The sequence below is a fragment of the Carica papaya genome, chromosome 3 (genome assembly GCF_054855325.1).
Source record: "Carica papaya isolate Zhongbai chromosome 3, ASM5485532v1, whole genome shotgun sequence".
Taxonomy (NCBI): domain Eukaryota; kingdom Viridiplantae; phylum Streptophyta; class Magnoliopsida; order Brassicales; family Caricaceae; genus Carica; species Carica papaya.
In genome coordinates, this window is record NC_142311.1 from 8,929,858 (window position 1) to 8,950,899 (window position 21,042).

General features: G+C 37.5%; 2 protein-coding genes across 2 annotated transcripts; one reads left to right on the forward strand and one right to left on the reverse strand.

The window, feature by feature from the left end:
- Positions 1 to 11,165: 11,165 nt before the first annotated feature.
- On the reverse strand, positions 11,166 to 15,968 carry LOC110807688 (uncharacterized). The gene is made up of 2 exons (XM_022032882.2): positions 12,035 to 15,968; positions 11,166 to 11,816 (listed from the first exon to the last, which is right to left on the reverse strand). The coding sequence occupies exons 1-2, from the start codon at positions 15,303 to 15,305 to the stop codon at positions 11,455 to 11,457; spliced, it is 3,633 nt and encodes a 1,210-aa protein (XP_021888574.1). The 5' UTR covers positions 15,306 to 15,968; the 3' UTR covers positions 11,166 to 11,454.
- Positions 15,969 to 16,705: 737 nt separating this feature from the next.
- On the forward strand, positions 16,706 to 21,031 carry LOC110807689 (uncharacterized). The gene is made up of 2 exons (XM_022032883.2): positions 16,706 to 20,327; positions 20,422 to 21,031. The coding sequence occupies exons 1-2, from the start codon at positions 17,012 to 17,014 to the stop codon at positions 20,796 to 20,798; spliced, it is 3,693 nt and encodes a 1,230-aa protein (XP_021888575.1). The 5' UTR covers positions 16,706 to 17,011; the 3' UTR covers positions 20,799 to 21,031.
- Positions 21,032 to 21,042: the final 11 nt, after the last annotated feature.

Below are 21,042 nucleotides of genomic sequence, written 5' to 3' on the forward strand. Positions count from 1 at the left end.
ATTATTTTTGTGTTTGGTTTTGGGAATTTCTGTGTGAATTTTTTTTGTCATTGTTGTAATTCTTTTACTGATTTGGTAAATTGTTAATGCAATACGAGTTGCAAATTACTCTTGATTTGTGATGTGAAATTCTTTGTTCCTGTTTGATTCAGAAACAAAATATAAGCCTTGCATTTTTTTTCAAAAAAATTTATTTAAAAAATTACCGTGAAAACAGTTTAGTGTATAATTTAAACTTCTGTATAAATTTAATAGAGCTAAATTAATAAATATGACAACTAACAAAATCCTAAAAATTGAAACTTGTAGGTTCAAATTATTGAGATATTTGCTGATTATTCATAAATATAATATAAATTTAATAATTAAGAGATCAATTCAAAAAATTTGGATATTAATTTAAAATTTTAGCTTAAATATTAAAGATGTTATTTTGCTAAAACGGTTGCGTTTTTGGGACAAACAACAACCAAAGAATTTACCAAAATTTCGAGCCGCCATAAATTGGGCGGGAAGTAAATGAGAGATTGGGGAAGTAACACAAGACTCATTTTAATCGCACAGCTTCTGATCTCTTCATCTCCTTCAAGTAGGTTCGGTTTCAGATCATTATATGTTTTTTCTCTTTACATGATTTCTTTGGTTGCTTTATATTTGTTTTCTTAAACTTTTATTTGGATGATAGTTCAATAATTATAGTATGATTTTTTTATGATTTTTTTTTTTTTCTGTTTGTTTGCATTTCTAAATACATAATATAGTTTTTTTAGTGGTTGAGTCATAATTCTTAAAACCATAATTTTTTCTATTTTTTCAAACCACCGATTTGTGGTTTTTTGGTGGTTTGAGAATTTTTTTTTTCTTTATATCCTTAATGTTTTTTATTATTTACAACATTATTATTCTCTCTCTTTAATTTCTTCTACTCGGTACTTCTTATATTCTTCTTTTTCTTTTCAAAATATTGTATATATATATATATATATATTTTTATAAAGATCCATAACCTTAAATGAAATGAATTTATATTTTGAATGCGGAAGCGAATAATAATGTTAGGGAACATTCATTACACAATAAATTGAAATGATCAATAAGACCACAAAAGTGTCTATTCTACGTGGTTCATAAAAAAACGAACGATAGTTAAAGAAAAACGAATAAAAAAGTATCTTAGGGGTAACACTCACTAACACTTGAAGGGAGTCCAGGAGGTGAACTACTCATAATCTTCTTTCTGATCGGGATCAGGATCTTGATCTTCTTGATTTAAAATTATTAATGAAAGGGTGAGCTAGACTAGCCCAGTAAAAATATTAAACTAATCACTTATATGGAAAATCAAAAGTTGGTAAAAATAAGAAAAAAACTAATAGAACGCTTGCTTTAAGTAAATACATTTAACTTTCAAACTTTTTATTCGATACTGACAATTACATTTTTTTTCCTAAAATCAACCTATGAAGACAATTAACCAAATGATATTTCAATTTCATGCGTAGGATCAACAATCTTTTCTTTTTAACCTACTTACTGGGTCCCCTGAGGGTTCATAGGGGTATCTCTCTACCTGTGGACTCAGTATCAAGATTTGACAATTAACTCGGCTGTCTTCATATCCCGTCCGGTAATGTGCGCCAAAACAAAATCACTTTGATACTCCGTTCGGTATGAGGGTGAACCATATCTCCCAAAACCCTTTTGGTATGAGATTTCTCTACTTCGTCCGACTGAGATAATGTCCACGGTAGGGTTTCTTATGTACCTGATCTGTCCACCTTTTTCCAGGATGCCTAATAAGTTTTCATTTATTTAAATTCTCATCATCCAAACAATTATTAAAGCATACTAACATTTCATTTCATATTCACTGATAAATTTAAACGGTATTTAAGAAAGCGATATAGTTTATCATAACCAATAACCGAGTAATCAGATAACCAAATAAAAAATAAAGGAGGAACCAAATAAACCAGATAATCGAGAAGACCATAGAAACTATCAGTTTAAACGTGCACAATATAATAGTAAGCAAGTTAAACAGTACAGAAAAATAAATAGAAAATCCAAACAAATGTGAACTAACCAGTTTCGACTCCACTAGTGACCTGTAATATTTTTAAGATTTTTCTAAATTTTAACAAAACACACAATTATTGATTATTAATCATCAATTTACCATAACCGAGAATAGGGTGAGGGATCATTACCCGGATCAGTATTTTAAAATATCGTGCTTATCTACTACTCCTCCTAACGGATCCAGAGTTTTCTGAATTTTTTCTGCGGGAATCCAAAATACTTGTCACGTACCTAAAAATATCCTAAAAATTCAAAATCGGTATTGAAAACCCTTTTTGGCCAATTTTAGGGTTCCAGCACGACAGTGCTATCGTGCTCTGGGGTCGGCTTCGCTGTCCACGGTGGTGGTTTACCTCGGCCTGGTCGATTTTGACTAGTTTTATACATATCCTTGTAGAAAATACATTAGGGGACCTCGGTTGGCTAGAAAATTACAAGAAATCGAACCTACTGGTGGGGGGGGGGGTCCTTGGGTACAGCGGCTCTGCCAGTTCTCTTTCGCGGCTGAGGTTTTTTCTTCAGCTAACATGTACAGAAAAAAACGGTAAACACAATGGTCAAAAAATTGTGTGAAATAGAAAATAAGAAGGGGCTCATCGGAGGGGTTTTAGGGTTTCAGTTGCGGCAGCTCCACCAGGCTTTACTTGTAGTTTTTGGCTCACTCGCTGTCCTTTTTACTCCGATATAGCCATAAGGAGACTTGGAATCGAATTCTGTGTGGGAAAGTGAAACTTTTACCTTTTTGAGAGGTCGGCATTAGTTCCGGTGCAGCGGCGACCGAGGGTTGGTCTCCTTTTCCGGTGGCTGGTCCTTTTTCTTCGGCGAGGGCAGGTGCGGCTTGGATTAGGGTTTTCCTGCGACATGATGTTTAAATACCTATCCCACATCGATTTGGACCATCTATTCGCGTTCGATATAGAGCGAGGAGCGATGTCTGATTGTTGCCTGTTTAGGTCGATTATGTGGGCGAATTTGGATTGTTCATCGCAATTGATCTTGTCCGTCCGATCGCACCTAAAGAGTGAATGCATCTGAGTCGTTCACATGTGCAAGATTAAATTTAGGCTGTCAGATCACTGGGCACGCAGATCGCCCGTGTGGCGCCGATGTCAGCATATTTTGCCATGCGGTGTGCTCTGGTTCATCGTGTCTGCTGACTGGACTGTCTTGCATGGCTGAATTTTCTCTTTTTGCTTTTTAACCATATGTTTCTATTTATTTTTCAAAAATATAATATGAACTCAAAATTTCACATATCTTCTCCAAAATTACTTTTAATTTCGTCATTAACTTATTTTTATCAAAAAATTTAATAAAATTAAATTAAGATAATATTTTTAATTATTTATATATACTTTATTAAAAGGAAAATTTATCATAGACCAAATTACGGGCTTGAGTATTACAACTCTCCGCCCCCTTAAGAAAAAATTTGATCTCTCAAATTTGTCGTCCTCTCACTTAGTCAAATAGTTGGGCGTACTAGGCTCTGAAGTCTGATTTCAGTTCACAAGTGGCCTCTCCCTGCGTATGATTTTGCCATAGGACATTGACAAAGGAAATTTTTCACTTGCGAAGTACTCTACTCTTTCGGTCTAAAATACCTACCGACATCTCCTCATATGATAGATCCTCCTAAAGTAAAAGGGGTTCATGAGACAAGATGTGTGAGGGATTCGGGTTGTACTTGCTTAACATGAATACGTGAAATACATTATGGACTCTTGATAGCTTTGGAGGTAATGTCAGTCTGTAGGAGGTCGTACCAATAATGTCTAAGATCTCAAATGGCCTACTGAATCAGGTATTTAATTTTTCCTTCTTACCAAATCTCCTGATTCCCTTGAAAGGGGTGACCTTAAGAAACACTCGATCGTCTTTCTCAAATTCTAAATCTCTCATCCGGGTGTTCGCATAACTTGCCTGCTTTGAGCGGTCTAATGTTTTCATGATTTTAACTATCTTGGCTGTAGTTTTTATCTATAAGATCCGGACCAAATAATTTTCTATCGTCGTCCTCTTCCTAGAAAAATGATGACCTACTGGGTCGGCCATATAATATCTTATACGGGGCCATGCCGATGCTTGCTTGATAGTTGTTATTGTAGGTGAACTATATTAAATGTAAGTGATCATCTTAATGGTCTCTGAAGTCTAAAACACAAGCTTGGAGCATATCCTCCAGAGTACAAATGTCCTCTTTGATTGTTCATCAGTCTGAGGGTGGAATGAGGTGCTAAGAGATAATTTCGTTCCCATGGCTTGCTAAAAACTAGACCAAAATCGAGAAGTAAACCTAGGAGTCTCTATCAGATACCACTGTCACCAGGACTCCATATAGCCTAACTATCTCTCGGATATAGATTCTTACTAGCTTGTCTAAGGGGTCGGTCATCTTGATAGCCAAAAAGTGAGAGGACTTGGTGAGTCGGTCGTCAATTACCCAAATAACATCATGTCCTGAGCGTGCTTTAGGCACCCCTGTCACAAAGTCTATTGTGATATATTTTCACTTCTACTTCGGGATCGGTAATGACTGAAATAACCTGCCTGCGCGTCGATATTCTGTCTTAACCTATTGATATACCAAGCACTTAGAGACAAAATTGACTATCTCTCTTTTCATCCCGTTCTACCAAAACTGGTGCCACATGCTTTGATATATTTTTGTACTTTCGGGATGTATGACGAACTTTGAGATGTGAGTCTCTATCATAATGTCCCTTTTCAGTTCACTGTCATCTGGAACACACACTCTGTCCTGAAACCTGAGTAACTCATCGACAAAAACTCAAAATTCTGGATTTACTCCATGTTTTGTATCCTTCTTGATAGCTGCTATGGTGGAATTGGTTAATTGGGCTTCATTTATTCTCTAGATCAATTCAGGTTGGACAGTCAGGTAGACCAGACATGCAAATCTCTTCAAATCCTGAAGCCATATATGTTGTGTAGCCCTTATCACCCTGCATTCAGAAACCATCAAATGAGTAAATATATCTATATTTTTTTTGCTAAGCGCATCGGCTACTACATTGCCCTAACCCCAGTGATACAAAATATTACAATCGTAGTCCTTGAGGAGCTCTATTCAACGCCTCTGACGCATGTTGAGGTCTTTCTGAGTGAATATATTCTTCAAGCTCTTATAATCTGTGTAAATCTCAAAAGTCTCTCTATACAATTAGTGGCGCTAGGTCTTCAAAGCGTGAATAATGGTGACCAATTCTAAGTCGTGGGTGGGGTAATTCCTTTCATGACTCTTCAACTATCTGAACCCATAGATTATGACATTCTCATACTGCATCAGAACATAACCCAACTCCAGATAGGAGACATCAGTATATATTGTATATCCTCCTGTCTAACTCGGTAAAGCCAACACGAGTGCAGTAGTTAACTGCTTCTTGAGTTTTGTAAAGCTCTTTTCACAATCTTCATTCTATTTAAACTTAATATTCTTTTTTGTGAGCCGGGTTAAAGGAGTGGCTAGGTTAGAAAATTCTTTCACAAACCTACAGTATTAACCTGTCATTTTTAGAAAGTTACGAATCTCCTTAATCGAGGTCAATTTCTCCCAACTGAGTACTGCCTCAACTTTTTTGGAGTTCACTGATACTTCATATCTTGATATGATGTGCCATAGGAAGGTAGTCTATTTGAGTTAGAACCCACATTTGCTCAATTTTGCATACAATTTTTTTTAAGAACCTGTAAAACCTGAGTCAGGTAGTAAGCGTGTTCCTCTCAACTCTTTGAATAGATCAGGATATCATCGATAAGTACAATGACAAACTGATTCAGGAATTGTTTGAAAATTCTATTCATCAAGTCCATAAAAAATGGCTGGTGCATTGGTTAGTCAAAATGGCATGACTAAGAACTCATATTGTCTGTACCTGATTTTGAAAGTTGTCTTGGGAATGTCCTCTGCCTTAATCTTTACTTGATGGTAACCCGAATGCAAGTTTATTTTGGAGAAGGCCTGAACACCCTACATTTGGTTAAAAAGGTCATCAATCTTAGGGATGAGGTACTTGTTCTTGATCGTACCTCTGTTGAATCCCCTTAGCCAATACATAATCTTAACATCCCATTCTATTTTCTTGCAAATATGACTCTAGCATCCCAAGAAGATATACTATGTCGGATGAACCCATTATCCTGCAGTTCATTGATTTTGTTTTTTAGCTCTTTCATCTCCACACGACTCATGTGGTAAGGGGTAATCGAGATAAGCTGGGTGCTAGACTGAAGATCTTTGATGAACTCAACTTCTCTATCCACTTGGCAGTCCGGACAGTTCATCAGGAAACACATCTAGAAAGTATTAGACTACTGAGATCTCTTGAATGCAAACTTCTTTCTTAGATTTTCCTAATGTAGAGAAAACAACTGAGTTAAACTACTATGTAATAAGGAAATTGTCATGAGAGATTAATATTTAAAATTTTTATTAACTTGTAAATGACTCTTCATTAGGAGGGTTGAATACAAGTTTCTTATGGAGACAATTTACGGTGGCGTGATACACCGCTAACCAGTTCATTAATAGAATTACATCAAAGTCTCCCGTATTGATCTCTATCAAGTCCACACTCAATTTTCTATTTACTATATTTATAATACAAGCTTTGTATATAACATTCCTTAGTAGTGTTCTACTTCTAGAATGGACATAAACAACATAGAATTAAGTTTTTTAGGTAATACATTTAAATTTTGTATAAAAACATGTGAGACAAACGAATATGAAGTAATAGTATCAATCAAAATATGTGCAAGATAATTACAGATAGTGTACGTACCTTGTATCACGTCCGGATTGGTTTCAACATTCTACTGAGTGAGGTTGTAAGCTCTGCCCTGAATAGAAGGTCTGACTTGATTTTGATTTTGCAGGTACTCTCTCGTGTAGTATCGGACACTCTAATATATGCGGCAGATATTATTGAGACGATAACAAGGTCACTTCCCATGATCTTTACCATAGTGTTGGTAAGTCCTACCATGTCTGTTTCTGGAGGCTGAGGAGGAGCCTAAGTCACTAACCTAGGTCTCTTGTTCTGCTAAAATGATACAGTGGGTGTTGGTCTATAGTGTGAAACCAGAGGTCTGAGATTCCCTACTGCTGGAGGAAAAATGCAAAGGTTCCTTTTCACTAGCTGTGCTTTGGCCAGAATGGTTGTGTAGGTGCTGAGCTCAAATACATATAGTTGCTATCTGATCTCAGGACGGAGGTCCCACTCGAACTTTCTTGACTTCCTACCTTCATCCATCATATTCTCAGGGGAATATCGATCCAACTCTAGGAACCTTCGAGAATACTCCAACACAGTCATATCACCATGGACTATATGTACAAACTCTATTTTCTTCAAATATCGGAGATGCTCTAAGAGGTACTTTGCATTGAAGGCCATCAGGAACTGTTACCAAGTGACTGAACGGACATGGTGGCCTGCTTAAGCTGTCACCAACGACCTGCCTCTCCCACGAGCATGTAGGTGGCAAATAAGATCTTCTGTTCAGGAACCACCCCAAGAGTTGCGAAGACCTTCTCTGTCTCAGTCAACCAATACTCAGCCTCTTTAAAAGAGGATGCCCCTATAAAGGTAAATGAGTTTAGTCCTTTATACCTTTCAATATAGGTTGAGTCCATCATGGGTGGAACTGGATCCCATGGAAGAAGGACTAGATTGTGCTGGGGAGGGACTGAGTGGCCATGTGGCAGTACCGAATGATACGGTGGAGGGACCAGATTCTATTGTGGTGGTACCGGATGATACGGTGGAGGAGCATGGTTGTACCAAGGTAGCTCTGAATCTTCCCACTGTAAGATTGACTCAAATTGTGGTAGCAGGAGAGGGTCAGACAACTCCCTCATTTCCTCCCGGACTTGCTGAGCAGAGATGAATACCTCCAGCATCTCAAAGAGTCGGTCAACATCCTCTCGAAGTGAAGCATCCCGGGCTGCTTGGTTTAGTTGGAGTCTTCCTCTCCTCATATCCTTGTATGTGCATTTCACAAGGAAGGGTTGAACAATAGTTTTTATTTGGTGTTTTTAAGTGTTTATGTAAGGAATAGTTTTGAGGAACGCAACTCTGATACCAACTATAAAGACCCGAAACCTTAAAGAAAATGCATTTATATTTTAAATGCAGAAGCAAATAATAATGTTAGAGTTTATATTTCTTATACAATAAATTGAAATGCCTAATAGGGATATGAGAATGTCCATTCTATGTAGTTCATAAAAAGACAAACGGTAATTAAAAAAAATATGAATAAATAAATATCTTGGGGATAACATTCACTAGCATTTGAAGGGAGTTCGGGAGGTGAACTACTCAAAACCCTCTTATTAATCGGGATCTAGATTTTGGTTTTTTGATCTAAAATGATTAATAAAAGGGTGAACTACACTAGCATAGTAAAAATATCACATTAATCACTGATATAGAAAATCAAAGATTGGTAAAAATTAGAAACAACTAATGAAGCTTTTATTTTAAGTAAATACATTTAACTTTAAAATTTTTTATTCGATACTTAACATTACGATTTTTTTCTAAAATCAACATATGAAGACAATTAACCAAATGATATTTCAATTTCATCCGTCGGATTAACAATCTTTCCTTTTTAACTTGCTTACTGGGAGCCCTGAGGGTTCATAGGATATCCCTCTATTCGTGGACCCAGTATCAAGATTTGACAATTAACCCAGCTGTTCCTATACCCTGTTCGGTAATGAGCGCCAAAATACAATCACCTCAATACCCCGTCTGGTATGAACGTGAACCATATCTCCCAAAACCTTTTCGATATGGGACTTCTTAGCCTCGTCCGACTGAGGTAATGTCCACGGTAAGGTTCCCTATGTACTGAGTCCATCCACCATTTTTCAGGATGCCCATTAAGCTTTTATTTATTTAGATTCTCATCATCTAAATAACAATTAAAACATACTAACATTTCATTTCATATTCAGGAATCAATTTAAATGACATTTAAGTAAGCGATATAATTTATCATAACTAATAACCGGGTAACCAGATAACCAAATAAAAAATATAAGAGAAACTAAATAAACTAGATAATTGAAAAGACTATAAAATCTATCAATTTAAATATGCACAATATAATAGTAAGCAAGTTAGACAGTACAAAAAAATAAATAGGGAATAAGGACAAATGTGAACTAATCAGTTTTAGCTCCATTAATGACTTGTAATATTTTTAGGATTTTTTTAATTTTTTACAAAACACACAATTATCAATTATTAATAATCAATTTACCGTAACTGAGAATAGGGTGAGGGATCCTTACCCAGATTGGTGTTTCAAAATGCCGTGCTATTTACTACGCCTCCTAACGAGTCCCGAGTTTCTTGGATTTTTTTTTGCGGGAATCCAAAATATTCGTCACGTACCTAAAAATACTATAAAAATCTAAAATTAGTGTTGAAAACCCTTTATGGCCAATTTTAGGGTTCCGGCATAGCGATGCTACCGTGCTTCGGCATTGGCTTCATTGCCCACGGTGGTTGTTTACCTCAGCCTGACCGGTTTTACACATATCTCCGTAAAAAAAACACGTTAGGAGACATTGATTGGTTTGAAAATCATAAAAAACTGAACCTACTGGCAGGGGGGTCTCCAAGTGCGGCAGCTCTGCCGGTTCTCCTTTACGGCTGGGGTTTCTTCTTCAGTTAACCTGCATAGAAAAGGATGGTGAACATAATGATTAGAAAATTGTGTGAAACAGGAAACAAGAAGGGGCTCATCAGATGGGTTTTAGGGTTTCGGCCGCGACGGCTCTATCAGGCTTTGCCTACAGTTTTCGACTCACCCGTAGTTGCCTTTGCTTTGATATGACCATAGAGAGACTCAAAATCGAATTTTGAGCGGGAAGGACAAAATTTAACCTTTTTGGGCGATCGGCGATGACTCTAGTGCGACAGCGGCTGGGGGTCAATCTATTTCTCCGGTGGCTGGTCCTTTTTCTTTGGCGAGGGCAGGCGCGACTAGGGTTAGGATTCTCCTGTAACACGATATTTAAATACCTATCTTGCGTCGATCTGGGTCGTCTATTTGCGTCGACGGAGAACAAGTAGAGCCATCCGATCGTTGCCTGTTTAGCCTAATTGCATGGGCGAATTTGGACCGTTCATCGCGATTGATCTCGTCCTTCCGATTGCACCTAAAGAGATAATGCATTTGAGCCGTTCACGCGTACATGATTAAATCTGGGCAGTCGGATTACTAGGCATACAGATCGCCCGCTTGGCTTCCTGCATGGCGCTGATGTCAGCGTGTTTTGCCATGCGGTGTGTTCTAAATTGTTGTGACTGCTGATTGGGCCATCCCACGTGGCCGAATTTCTCTTTTTTGCATTTTAACCCCCTATTTTCAAATTTTCTTTAAAAAACATCAATCAAACTCAAAATTTCACCAATCTTTTCCAAAATTGCTTTTATTTTTTTGCCTAACTTATTTTTCTTAAAAACTTTAATAAAATTAAATTAAGATATTTTTTTTAATTATTTATATATACTTTATAAATAAGAAAATTTAATTTGGGTCAAATTACGGGCGCACGTATTACATATTTAATTATATATAAACACGTATTTATATATTCAATTGAATTCATGTATTTATATTTTTTATTATATATACATATATATAATATATTTAATTATATTAATTTTATAGATACATATATTTATATATTTAATTATATATAAATACATGTATATAATATATTTAAATATATATATTTTATCATATATATATGTATTTATGTTTTTACTTATACATTATACATGTCTATAATATTTTAATTATATACATATGTATATAATATATTTTATTATATATATTTATATATCTCTATCTTTAATATTATATATATTTTTAATTTATTACTATATACAATAAAATAAAAGTAAAATAAGAAATTTGTTCAAATATACAATTATATCATTTTGTCAATTCAAACAAAAACAGTTACTACTATCAGATATTAATAAAACATCATTCAAATATAGTTAAATTTAAATATTAGCGAATCTTGCACATATCTAACCGTATCTGACATTAATAAATCATCGTACAAGTCATCCAATGAGGGCGTAAATTGTCGAAGAAGAAAAAAAGAAGCAATAAAAGAAAATACATATAGATTCTGGTAGTGTTAGTATTCCTATGATGCCAACTTGAATTTTCTTTGGAATCATATTATGTGACTGAAACTTAACCTAAAAACAATTACGCATGCATAATTGTTGTTTTATTCATCAAACATCATATATATACGTGGATTGGTTCATGTACTGGTAAGGGGCAGGAAAAAGGTTTTGCTAGTCAATTGGGAACTATATCTATTACGTCCTGCAATGTTAGTCTATTGAAATGCGCTAATTGTCGGTGATATGTCCTCACTGAGAATTCTCTCGACACTTGATGCATTGTGGGTCGTGAAGTTGGATTTTCACGCACGCATATTAGAGCCAGGCTTGCTGCTAAAACAAGGTCTTCTGCAACTTGATCAGAAGGAGGTGTCAGTCCTTTGTCAAGAATGTCAGAGAAGAGCTGATCATACCCTCCTGTGGATTGGAGACTAGAGAGGAGTTCATTCGGGTGTGTTCCCATTAGGACCTCTAGGGCAATTACACCAAAACTGTATACATCACATTTCTCTGTCAACTTCATTGTAGATGCAAGCTCTGCAACAGGGAAGAACATGAGAAAGGAGTTAGTGGAAACATTAGAATTTAAGGAGATGCACTCTGCTGTGCTTATTCTTGGAAGCATTTTCAGGGATTAGGATCATATTTTCTAAGGTTCGTTTTCTTAGTTCATCGCAACGGGTGTTGTTTTGCTGTTAGTAGTGAGCAGTGTATGATTCATAAAGTTCAATGGTGAAGTGAGATTGAAGAAATACCTGGTGCCATATAGCCATATGAGCCAGCTGGAGTTGTCCAGTTAGTCTCGCCTTCTCTGAGGAGCCTTGCTGTCCCAAAGTCAGAAATCTTGGGTTCAAAATCCGTGTCCAAGAGGATATTATTTCCTGATATGTCTCGGTGTACAACAGCAGGTGTACAATCATGGTGCAGGTAAGAGAGGCCATGAGCAATTCCTTTGATAACCTTCAGCCTCATACCCCAATTCAGTTTCTCTGCATCCCACTGTAGTAGATTAGCCAAGCTGCCCCTCTCCTCATATTCGGAGACAAGGAACATGGATCCTTCAAAGTAACTGAATCCATACATCTTTACAATATTCCGATGTCGAATTTCAGTTAAGGCATGCAACTCGGACTTTAAATTCTTCATCTGGTCTTCGTGAGAGAATTCATCTTCCTCCCAAGGGTGAAGGCGCTTTACAGCAAAGATGTCACCCGTCAGAAGGGCTGCCTTGTAGACACTTCCCTGTCCACCCTTTCCTATGCAATGTATGTTATCAAAGTTATTTGTTGCAGTTACTATATCCATGAACTCTATTTTCTTATTGTGATTCCACACAAACAATGAGAACTTTCCATTTGAAGTTTTGTTCTCTTCATCTCGATCCTGATTAACTCTTGAATGACGCCAGAAAATGAAAATTCCACAAATTATTAAGGTACTTGCTGAAGCAACCAGGGGAACTGCTATTGCAATGATCAGTTTCCATCTGTTGCTCTTACGGTTTCCGGATGAAGTGAGTTCATTGCAGGGCCTCAAACCTTGTCCTCCACCACATAGGCCAGGATTACCAGCCAGTGTCTCAGCAGGAGCCTGCTGAAATGCCTTATTGTCTGGGAGTGGACCTTCAAGATTATTGTATGATACATCAACAGATTGAAGGCTTATAAGATCCTGAAGGGCAGAAGGTATTTCACCTGAAAGGTGATTGCGAGAAAGATTTAAAATTTCCAATCTTATCAACCTTCCAAGCTGATGGGGAATCTTTCCTGTGAGTAAATTTTGACTTAGGTCTAAAACAGACTGTATGGCCACTAGATTCCCCAGCTGAAACGGAATTGTCCCATTCAATTTGTTCTTATTCAGTTTTAAGAGTATCAGCGCTTGGCAATCCCCGAGTTCTTCTGGTACTGGACCACTGAGATTGTTACCTGATAAGTCCAAGACTTGTAGGTGTGAGAGTGTTCCCATCTCTCTGGGTATCTTATTTGAGAGGTGGTTGTTGCTCAAGTTTAATCTGGTTAGGACTGACGTTTTGAACAACTCTGGTGGAATTTTGCCAGTCAGTTGATTTTGAGAAAGGTCTAGATACTGCAGCTCCAACAAATTTCCAAGTTCTGGTGGAATTTTACCTGTTATCATGTTACCAGATAGACGGAAGTCCGAGAGACTTTTGCATTGCCCCCAGGTTGATGATAACGCACCTGAAAGTTGGTTATCTTGCAATTCCATAAATTCGAGGTTGGGGTATATGCCAAATGCATTTGTGATATCTCCATCCAGAAGGTTTCGCCCGAGTCTGACTCTGTTTAGCCCTGTACAGTTTCTAAGACTTTGTGGAATAGGACCAACCAACTTGTTTCCATTGGCTGCTAAGTAGGTGAGATTGCCACCTCTACAAAGCCCAGGAGGAAGCTTCCCAGAGAAGAAGTTGAAAGCGAAGCTAATGTTTTTCAAGGAAATAGGACCAAAATCTTCGGGAATGGATCCTGAGAGATTGTTAAATGAAACGTAGAAAAGTTTGATTTTTTCCAAACTGGTTATTGATGAGGGCAAGGTTCCTTGCAGATTGTTTTCGCTCAAGTCAAGTTCTTCTAAGCTTATCATATTACCTATTTCTGGAGGAATTGTTCCATTGATTGTGTTGTTATGCAGACTGAACCACGTGAGGTTTGATAAGTTTCCAATGGTGGAAGGGATGGAACCGGTCAAAAAGTTGTCGGCCAACTGAAGATCTAGTAAATTAGAGAGATTTCCAATTTCCGGAGCGATAGGACCTGATAGTTGGTTGTCATAAATATACAGATAATTGAGGTTGCTTAGAAATCCAATTTCAGGTGGAATTATTCCTGATAGAGCATTCTGTTGGAGCTGTAAGGAAATGAGTTGTGTCCAGTTAGATATCAGAGATGGATGTATTTCTCCAGACAATTGATTTTCAGAGATTCCTAGGTGACTAATTTGTGTTAGAGAAGCCAGGGAAAGAGGCAATGGACCTGTCAGACTGTTAATTGATAGATCAAGAAAATTGAGGTTGGTGCAGAGGCCAAGTTTATCCGGAATGCTGGAATTCAGTCCAGAAGACATAAGATTTAGATGGTAAAGCATCTTCAAATTTCCGATTGAAGAAGGTATTGGGCCTTCAAAAGGATTCTCATGCAATTCAAGAATTTCAAGTTTAGAAAGGAGACTGATTTCATCTGGTATGGTGCCATTCAGCTTGTTTATCCCCAGTCTCAGGTCTCGAAGTTTTGTGAGGCTCTTAATTTCTGTGGGAAATGGTCCTTCAAATGAATTTTTGGTCAGGTTAAGGAATTCAAGATTTTCCAGAGGACTGAGCAGCTGCATTGGAATTTGACCTTTGATTAGATTGTCGGAAAAATCAAGAAATACTAACTTTGGGCATTTAGCGATAAATGAAGGAACCTCCTTTAGAAGATTATAATCAAGCCAAAGGTCCGTCAAAGATGCCATGCCCTTAAATTGAGTTTGGTCTGGATCATCTAAAAAGTTTGCACCAATTCTAAGAAACCACACCTTTTGCAGGTTGCTTAGCTGGTAAGGAACTCGACCTGTGAGGGAATTGTTATATAGACGAAGCACTTCAAGTTCCAAGAGGTTTCCTATTTCAATGGGGATAGGATTTGTGAAATTGTTGCTACCCAGATCAAGGAGAGTAAGTTTTGTTGCATTTCCAATCCCCGCAGGTATAGTTCCCACCAGATTGTTCATATTGAGATTAAGAGAAGTAAGGTTAGGAAAGGCAGAGAAGTCAAACCTATCCAGTGTTCCATCCAGTCCGGATTCTGGAAGATTTATCCCAACAATTCTTCCAGCTTCGTTGCACTGTATTCCAGTCCAGTTGCAAGGGCTGCTGTTGCTATTTGTGATCCTCCAACTGTGTAGACTGGAAGACCTTAGGCTGTTTTTCCAGTTGAGCAGAGCTTCTGCTTCTGTCTGGGCCGATATTCCCAGAAAAAGACTTGAGAGGGTGAGAAAATGAAGCACCATCTGCACTGATGTCCTCATAGCTGAAAAGTTTTTGGTGTCTGCTCAAGAGGCACTCTTCGTTTTCTTTCATCACTATATATGCTCAAGGAAGAGAATCAGGAGCCAACGTGAAATCATCTCTGTCTGTTGCATTATTGTTCTTTGTTTGACCTGGACCATAGTTTGCAAAGTGGTGTCATATTCAGACATCACTTAAAAATAGGAAAATTGAGCAAATTTGTTTCTTTTTTGGTCTGTGAGGTCTAGTGAAATGGATAGATTGGTAAGAAATGGGATAAGTTTCAAAAACAACTTTAGAAAAGATATATAGATGTTTGACTTTGACCTGTCATAATGTGCATATGCAAACATTTACTGATTCACACAATCATAAACTGGGAAAGAATTGAGGCTGTGGTTAGCCTATGAAAACCCCTTTTACTTTCTTTATTTTAAAAAGTTCAGAGGAGAAATCAAACTGGAATTATTCTAAATGAATTCTCTGATTATATCCGACGAATTGAGCCAGGACATAACTGAAGATTGTTTCTTGGATGAAAAGAAGCTGGATTTGGTGTTATGAACAAGCAACAAGTTTCCTCTCCAGGTATGCTTGTTCTTTATTTTCTTTTGTTGGGTCATCTGCTCTCATTTCCTCACTTGAAAAAATTGGCTTCCCTTTTAGATATTTGCATATGCATGTATCCATCCATGTCCTTGAAACATCCTCTGTGAAATATTGACTAATTCCCAAGCATCCTTTGAAAATTCCAATAACATTTCTAGTTGGTCCAAATTTTAACTCACAGGGGTTAATTGTAGAGTGGAGGAAGAAGATTCTTGGGAGATTTCATACTCGTATTATATAGCTTTTAATATTTTTATATTTTATTTACATAATGTATATTATTTATATCTTTATTATCTTCTTTGACTTTTATTTGTTTATTTATTTTGTGCCCCATTTGACTTTAATTTCAAGTTCCATAAAACTACTCATGATGCAGACACTTTCAGGGATAAGAGATTTAGAGGTTGACAGACAGAGCTGAATTGTGGGTTAACAATGTTTAATTTACAAGTATATTTAAATTAAATTTTTTTAAAAAAATTATCATGATTTTAATAAAATATATTTTATAATATAACTAAATTTATTATTTTCTTAAAAATAATCTAATATGTTAATTGTAATTATTAAACATTATAAATATATAATTTCAGCATTAATTAAAAATATGTATTTTCCTTAAAATCAATTTTTTATTTTTGGTTAGAAAGTAATTTTCATTTTGAGTTGTAGATTTTATAATGAAAACTTTTATTACAAAAAATTAAATGATAACTCTGAATTTAGCAGGCCCAAAACGTGTGGTCCCCAACTTACCCCAAAGTTTCAAATTAAGGATTCCCAAAACTCAATTATTAACATCCCAGTTGCCGATGAACATGGCTGCCGCCAGCCAGTCAGCCAGACATTTGTTTCCAGTCAAACATTGTGGAATCTGTTCTTTCATACCCAAAACCCTGTCGAAAGCTTAGACATTAATCATATAAAAATTAAACAGGATAGATGTAGTCTGCTAAAACTTCATTATCTGTTCCCATTACAAAGTCTTCAACTTCTTCCAAAGTCTTCCTAGGTTGCAGTCATAGATGTCAGTCCAGTCCCACCATTGTTTCTCCTTCTCTCTTCCGTGTCCTCCTTCAGATAAATGCTAAAGATATCAAACTAGGAGATTCACATGGAAATCAACAAACAAATCATGGGAGCAACCAAAAGACCTTCTATTATTCTCTTGTATATTCTCTTTGTAGGTTTGCTTCCGTTGAAGATCACATCATCACCAAGGACACAAGCAGAAGCTCTCATCAAATGGAAGAATACCTTATCTGTTCCACCACCTTCTCTCAATTCTTGGTCCCTCAACAACCTTACCAGCCCTTGCAACTGGACTTCCATTATCTGCAACTCCTCTGGAGATGTTTCTGAAGTAAACCTCTCTGGTCTAAACATCTCTGGGACACTGGACGAATTCAACTTCACAGAATTTCCTCATCTCACTAGTTTTAATGCCAGCAACAATTCTCTCTTTGGATCAATACCATCATCAATTGGTACCCTTTCAGAGCTCACTTTCTTGGACTTGAGCACCAATTTACTTGAAAACGAGGTGCCTGTAGAGTTGGGGAATCTGACAGAGCTTCGTTATCTTAGTCTCTTTAACAACAATCTTAATGGTACTGTTCCATTTCAACTCAGCCATCTTCAAAAGGTATGGTACCTAGACTTTGGATCAAACTTCTTAACAACTCCTGACTGGTCTCAATTTTCCCCCATGCCCTCATTGACTCGCCTCAGCTTCTTTTTCAATGAACTTACCTCAGAATTCCCTGGTTTTATACCCAATTGCCGGAACTTAACTTATCTGGATTTGTCTTTGAATACCCTTGATGGTCAAATACCAGAATCTGTGTTTGCCAATCTCAGCAACCTTCAACATCTAAATCTCAGTGATAATTCATTTGCAGGATCTTTGCCATCAAACATTTCTAAGCTTTCCAATCTCATTGATCTTCGTATAGCTAATAACGAGCTCAATGGTCCAATTCCTGAGTCTATAGGATCCTTATCTAATCTTCAACTTCTGGAACTGTTTGGAAATTCCTTTCAAGGTGGGATTCCTCCTTCTCTAGGCCAGCTAAAGACTCTTCAACGTCTTGATCTTCGGATGAATGCGTTGAATTCCAGCATACCTTCTGAGCTTGGTCTCTGCACTAACCTCACCTTCTTGGCCTTAGCTGTGAATCAGCTTAGCGGAGAGTTACCTCTGTCATTGTCCAATTTGGTCAAAATATCTGAGCTTGGTTTGTCAGATAATTCTCTCTCTGGTGAGATTTCACCTTCTCTAATAGGTAACTGGACCGAATTGTTCTCGTTGCAACTCCAAAACAATTCCTTCGCTGGTGAAATTCCAGAAGAAATTGGCCAATTGACAAAGCTCACCATCCTCTATCTGTTCAATAACAACCTCTCTGGCTCAATTCCCTCCGGGATAGGGAACTTGAATAATCTGCTTGAAGTAGACCTTTCGGAAAACCAACTTTCAGGACCAATCCCTGTCACAATATGGAACCTGACGAACCTCCAAGCCATGCAGCTTTTCTCCAATAACCTCAACGGCACGATACCTCCGGAGATTGGAAATATAAAATCCCTGCTTTCTTTTAATGTCAACACAAACCAACTCCAAGGGGAGTTGCCAGAGACCATTTCTAACCTAACTAGTTTGCAGGGGTTTTCAGTTTTCACTAACAATTTCGTAGGTACTATTCCCAAGGATTTTGGAAAATTCAGTCCTGATCTGGCCTCTGTTAGCTTCTCAAACAACAGCTTCTTTGGAGAGCTGCCGCCTGAATTGTGCAGTGGTCTTGCTCTTCAAGATTTTACTGTCAATGGTAACAGATTTACTGGTTCATTGCCAAGCTGCTTGAAGAATTGCACCAATTTGACGAGAGTACGGCTTGATATGAACCAATTCAATGGTAGCATCACGAATGCTTTTGGAATCCATCCTTTTCTGGAATTCATTTCTCTAAATGACAACCAGTTTACTGGTGAAATCTCTCCAGAGTGGGGAGAATGCAAAAACCTTACCAATTTGCAAATGGATAAGAACAGAATTTCTGGTACAATCCCTGCTGCACTTGGAGAGTTGTCTCGGCTGTCTCTTCTAACCCTAGACTCCAATGACTTGACAGGGGAGATTCCTGATGAGCTTGGAAACTTAAGCATGTTGTTCGAGCTCGGTTTGAGCAGAAATCATTTGATGGGGGAAATTCCTAGTAGTATAGGAAATTTAAAGGAGCTCACACACCTTGATTTCTCGAGTAATCATTTGACCGGAGATATACCGGAAGAGCTTGGCAATTGCGACAGATTATTGAGCTTGAACCTGAGCCACAACAATCTGTCTGGTGAAATTCCATTTGAGCTAAGCAACTTAAATTCACTGCAGATTTTGTTGGATCTGAGTAGCAATTCACTCTCAGGAGCAATTCCTCAAGACTTGAGAAGACTTACTACATTGGAAAGACTCAATCTCTCACATAACCATCTCTCAGGGAGAATTCCTCCAGCGTTATCCGACATGGTTAGTCTCCGTGTCTTTGATTTCTCCTTCAATGAGTTGACGGGTGAAGTCCCTAGTGATGGCGTCTTCCAAGATGCAAGTTCAACATCTTTCATTGGGAACCCAGACTTGTGTGGAGATGTGGTTGGATTAAATCCTTGCAGCACAAATTTAGGGACTGGCAGCAATTCAGGAATCAAAAAGAAAGTTCTCATTGCTGTCCTTGTTCCTGTGTCATTTCTTGTATTAGTTGTTGCAACAATTGTTCTTGTGATTGTAACACGTGCTAAAAAATCCAGTCCCACTGATGAGGAAAGAAAAAGTAGATCAAATGATGATAGTTATGCATCGATGATATGGGAAAGAGAAGGGAAATTCACGTTTGGGGATATTGTGAAGGCCACTGAAGATTTCAGTGAGAAGTATTGCATTGGTAAAGGAGGTTTTGGAAGCGTTTACAAGGCAGTGCTGCAAACAGGTCTAGTTGTTGCAGTTAAAAAACTTCATATGTCAGACTCTTCGGACATTCCTCTGGTGAACCGTCAGAGTTTTGAAAACGAGATTCGTATGCTGACCGAAGCAAGACATCGAAATATCATAAAGCTGTATGGGTTCTGTTCTCAGAGAGGATGCTTGTATCTGGTTTATGAGTATATAGAGAGGGGTACTCTGAGAGAGGTTTTATATGGAGAATTGGAGCTGGGCTGGGCTGCAAGAGTGAAAATTGTGCAGGGAGTGGCTCATGCAATTTCTTATTTGCACAATGATTGCTCTCCTCCCATCGTACACAGGGACATATCCTTGAATAACATTTTGCTTGAGGCAGATCTTGAGCCTCGTCTGTCAGATTTTGGAACTGCTAGGCTTTTGAACCCAGATTCATCCAACTGGACTGCAGTTGTTGGATCTTATGGCTACATGGCTCCAGGTAACTTTTCAATTTTAGTTACTACTTTTTTCCCTTGTTTCTGCTATATTACTCAGAGGTGATGTTTGAAATAAACGACCTTCTTAATCTGCAGAACTTGCCCAAACAATGCACGTTACAGATAAATGTGATGTCTACAGCTTTGGAGTAGTCACATTAGAAGTCATGATGGGAAGACATCCCGGAGAGCTGCTAAATTTTCTTTCATCATTGACAAAAATGTCATCATCAGACAGTCAACAATTTTTTCTGACGGAAATACTTGATCAGCGACTGCAACCTCCAACAGGCCAATTGGCAGAGGAAGTAGTGTTTATAGTCACAGTAGCCTTGGCATGCGTACGCAGCAATCCAGAATCAAGACCTACCATGCGTTCTATAGCACAAGAATTATCAGCAAGGACCCAGGCTTACCTATCTGAGCCATTGGCAACGATAACTCTCAGCAAACTAACAGGATTTCAAAAATAGAATTAGGCAGATCACAGATTCTTGTGTGAACTCAGTTTCATGCCACCACATTCAAGTTCAAATTTTGTATAAATATAGTCAAGTAGTCATGTAATAGCTCTGCTTCCTAGATTAATTATTCAAGTTCAAATCAAAAGTTGATGATATACTATCATCACAAAGACTTGATAATATTAAATAGCTGATCCTATCCAATTGTCAAAAAGAATTTGATCTTGCTGTGGTTGACCAAATCTATTATTTA

Excerpts from the sequence above, each read along its gene's own strand:
- LOC110807688 (XM_022032882.2), bottom strand. The coding sequence starts at position 15,305 with ATGAGGACATCAGTGCAGATGGTGCTTCATTTTCTCACCCTCTCAAGT. Across the intron at positions 11,817-12,034 it reads ATATGGCTATATGGCACCAG|AGCTTGCATCTACAATGAAG; the intron begins GTATTTCTTCAA and ends TCCCTGTTGCAG.
- LOC110807689 (XM_022032883.2), top strand. The coding sequence starts at position 17,012 with ATGGAAATCAACAAACAAATCATGGGAGCAACCAAAAGACCTTCTATT. Across the intron at positions 20,328-20,421 it reads TTATGGCTACATGGCTCCAG|AACTTGCCCAAACAATGCAC; the intron begins GTAACTTTTCAA and ends CTTAATCTGCAG.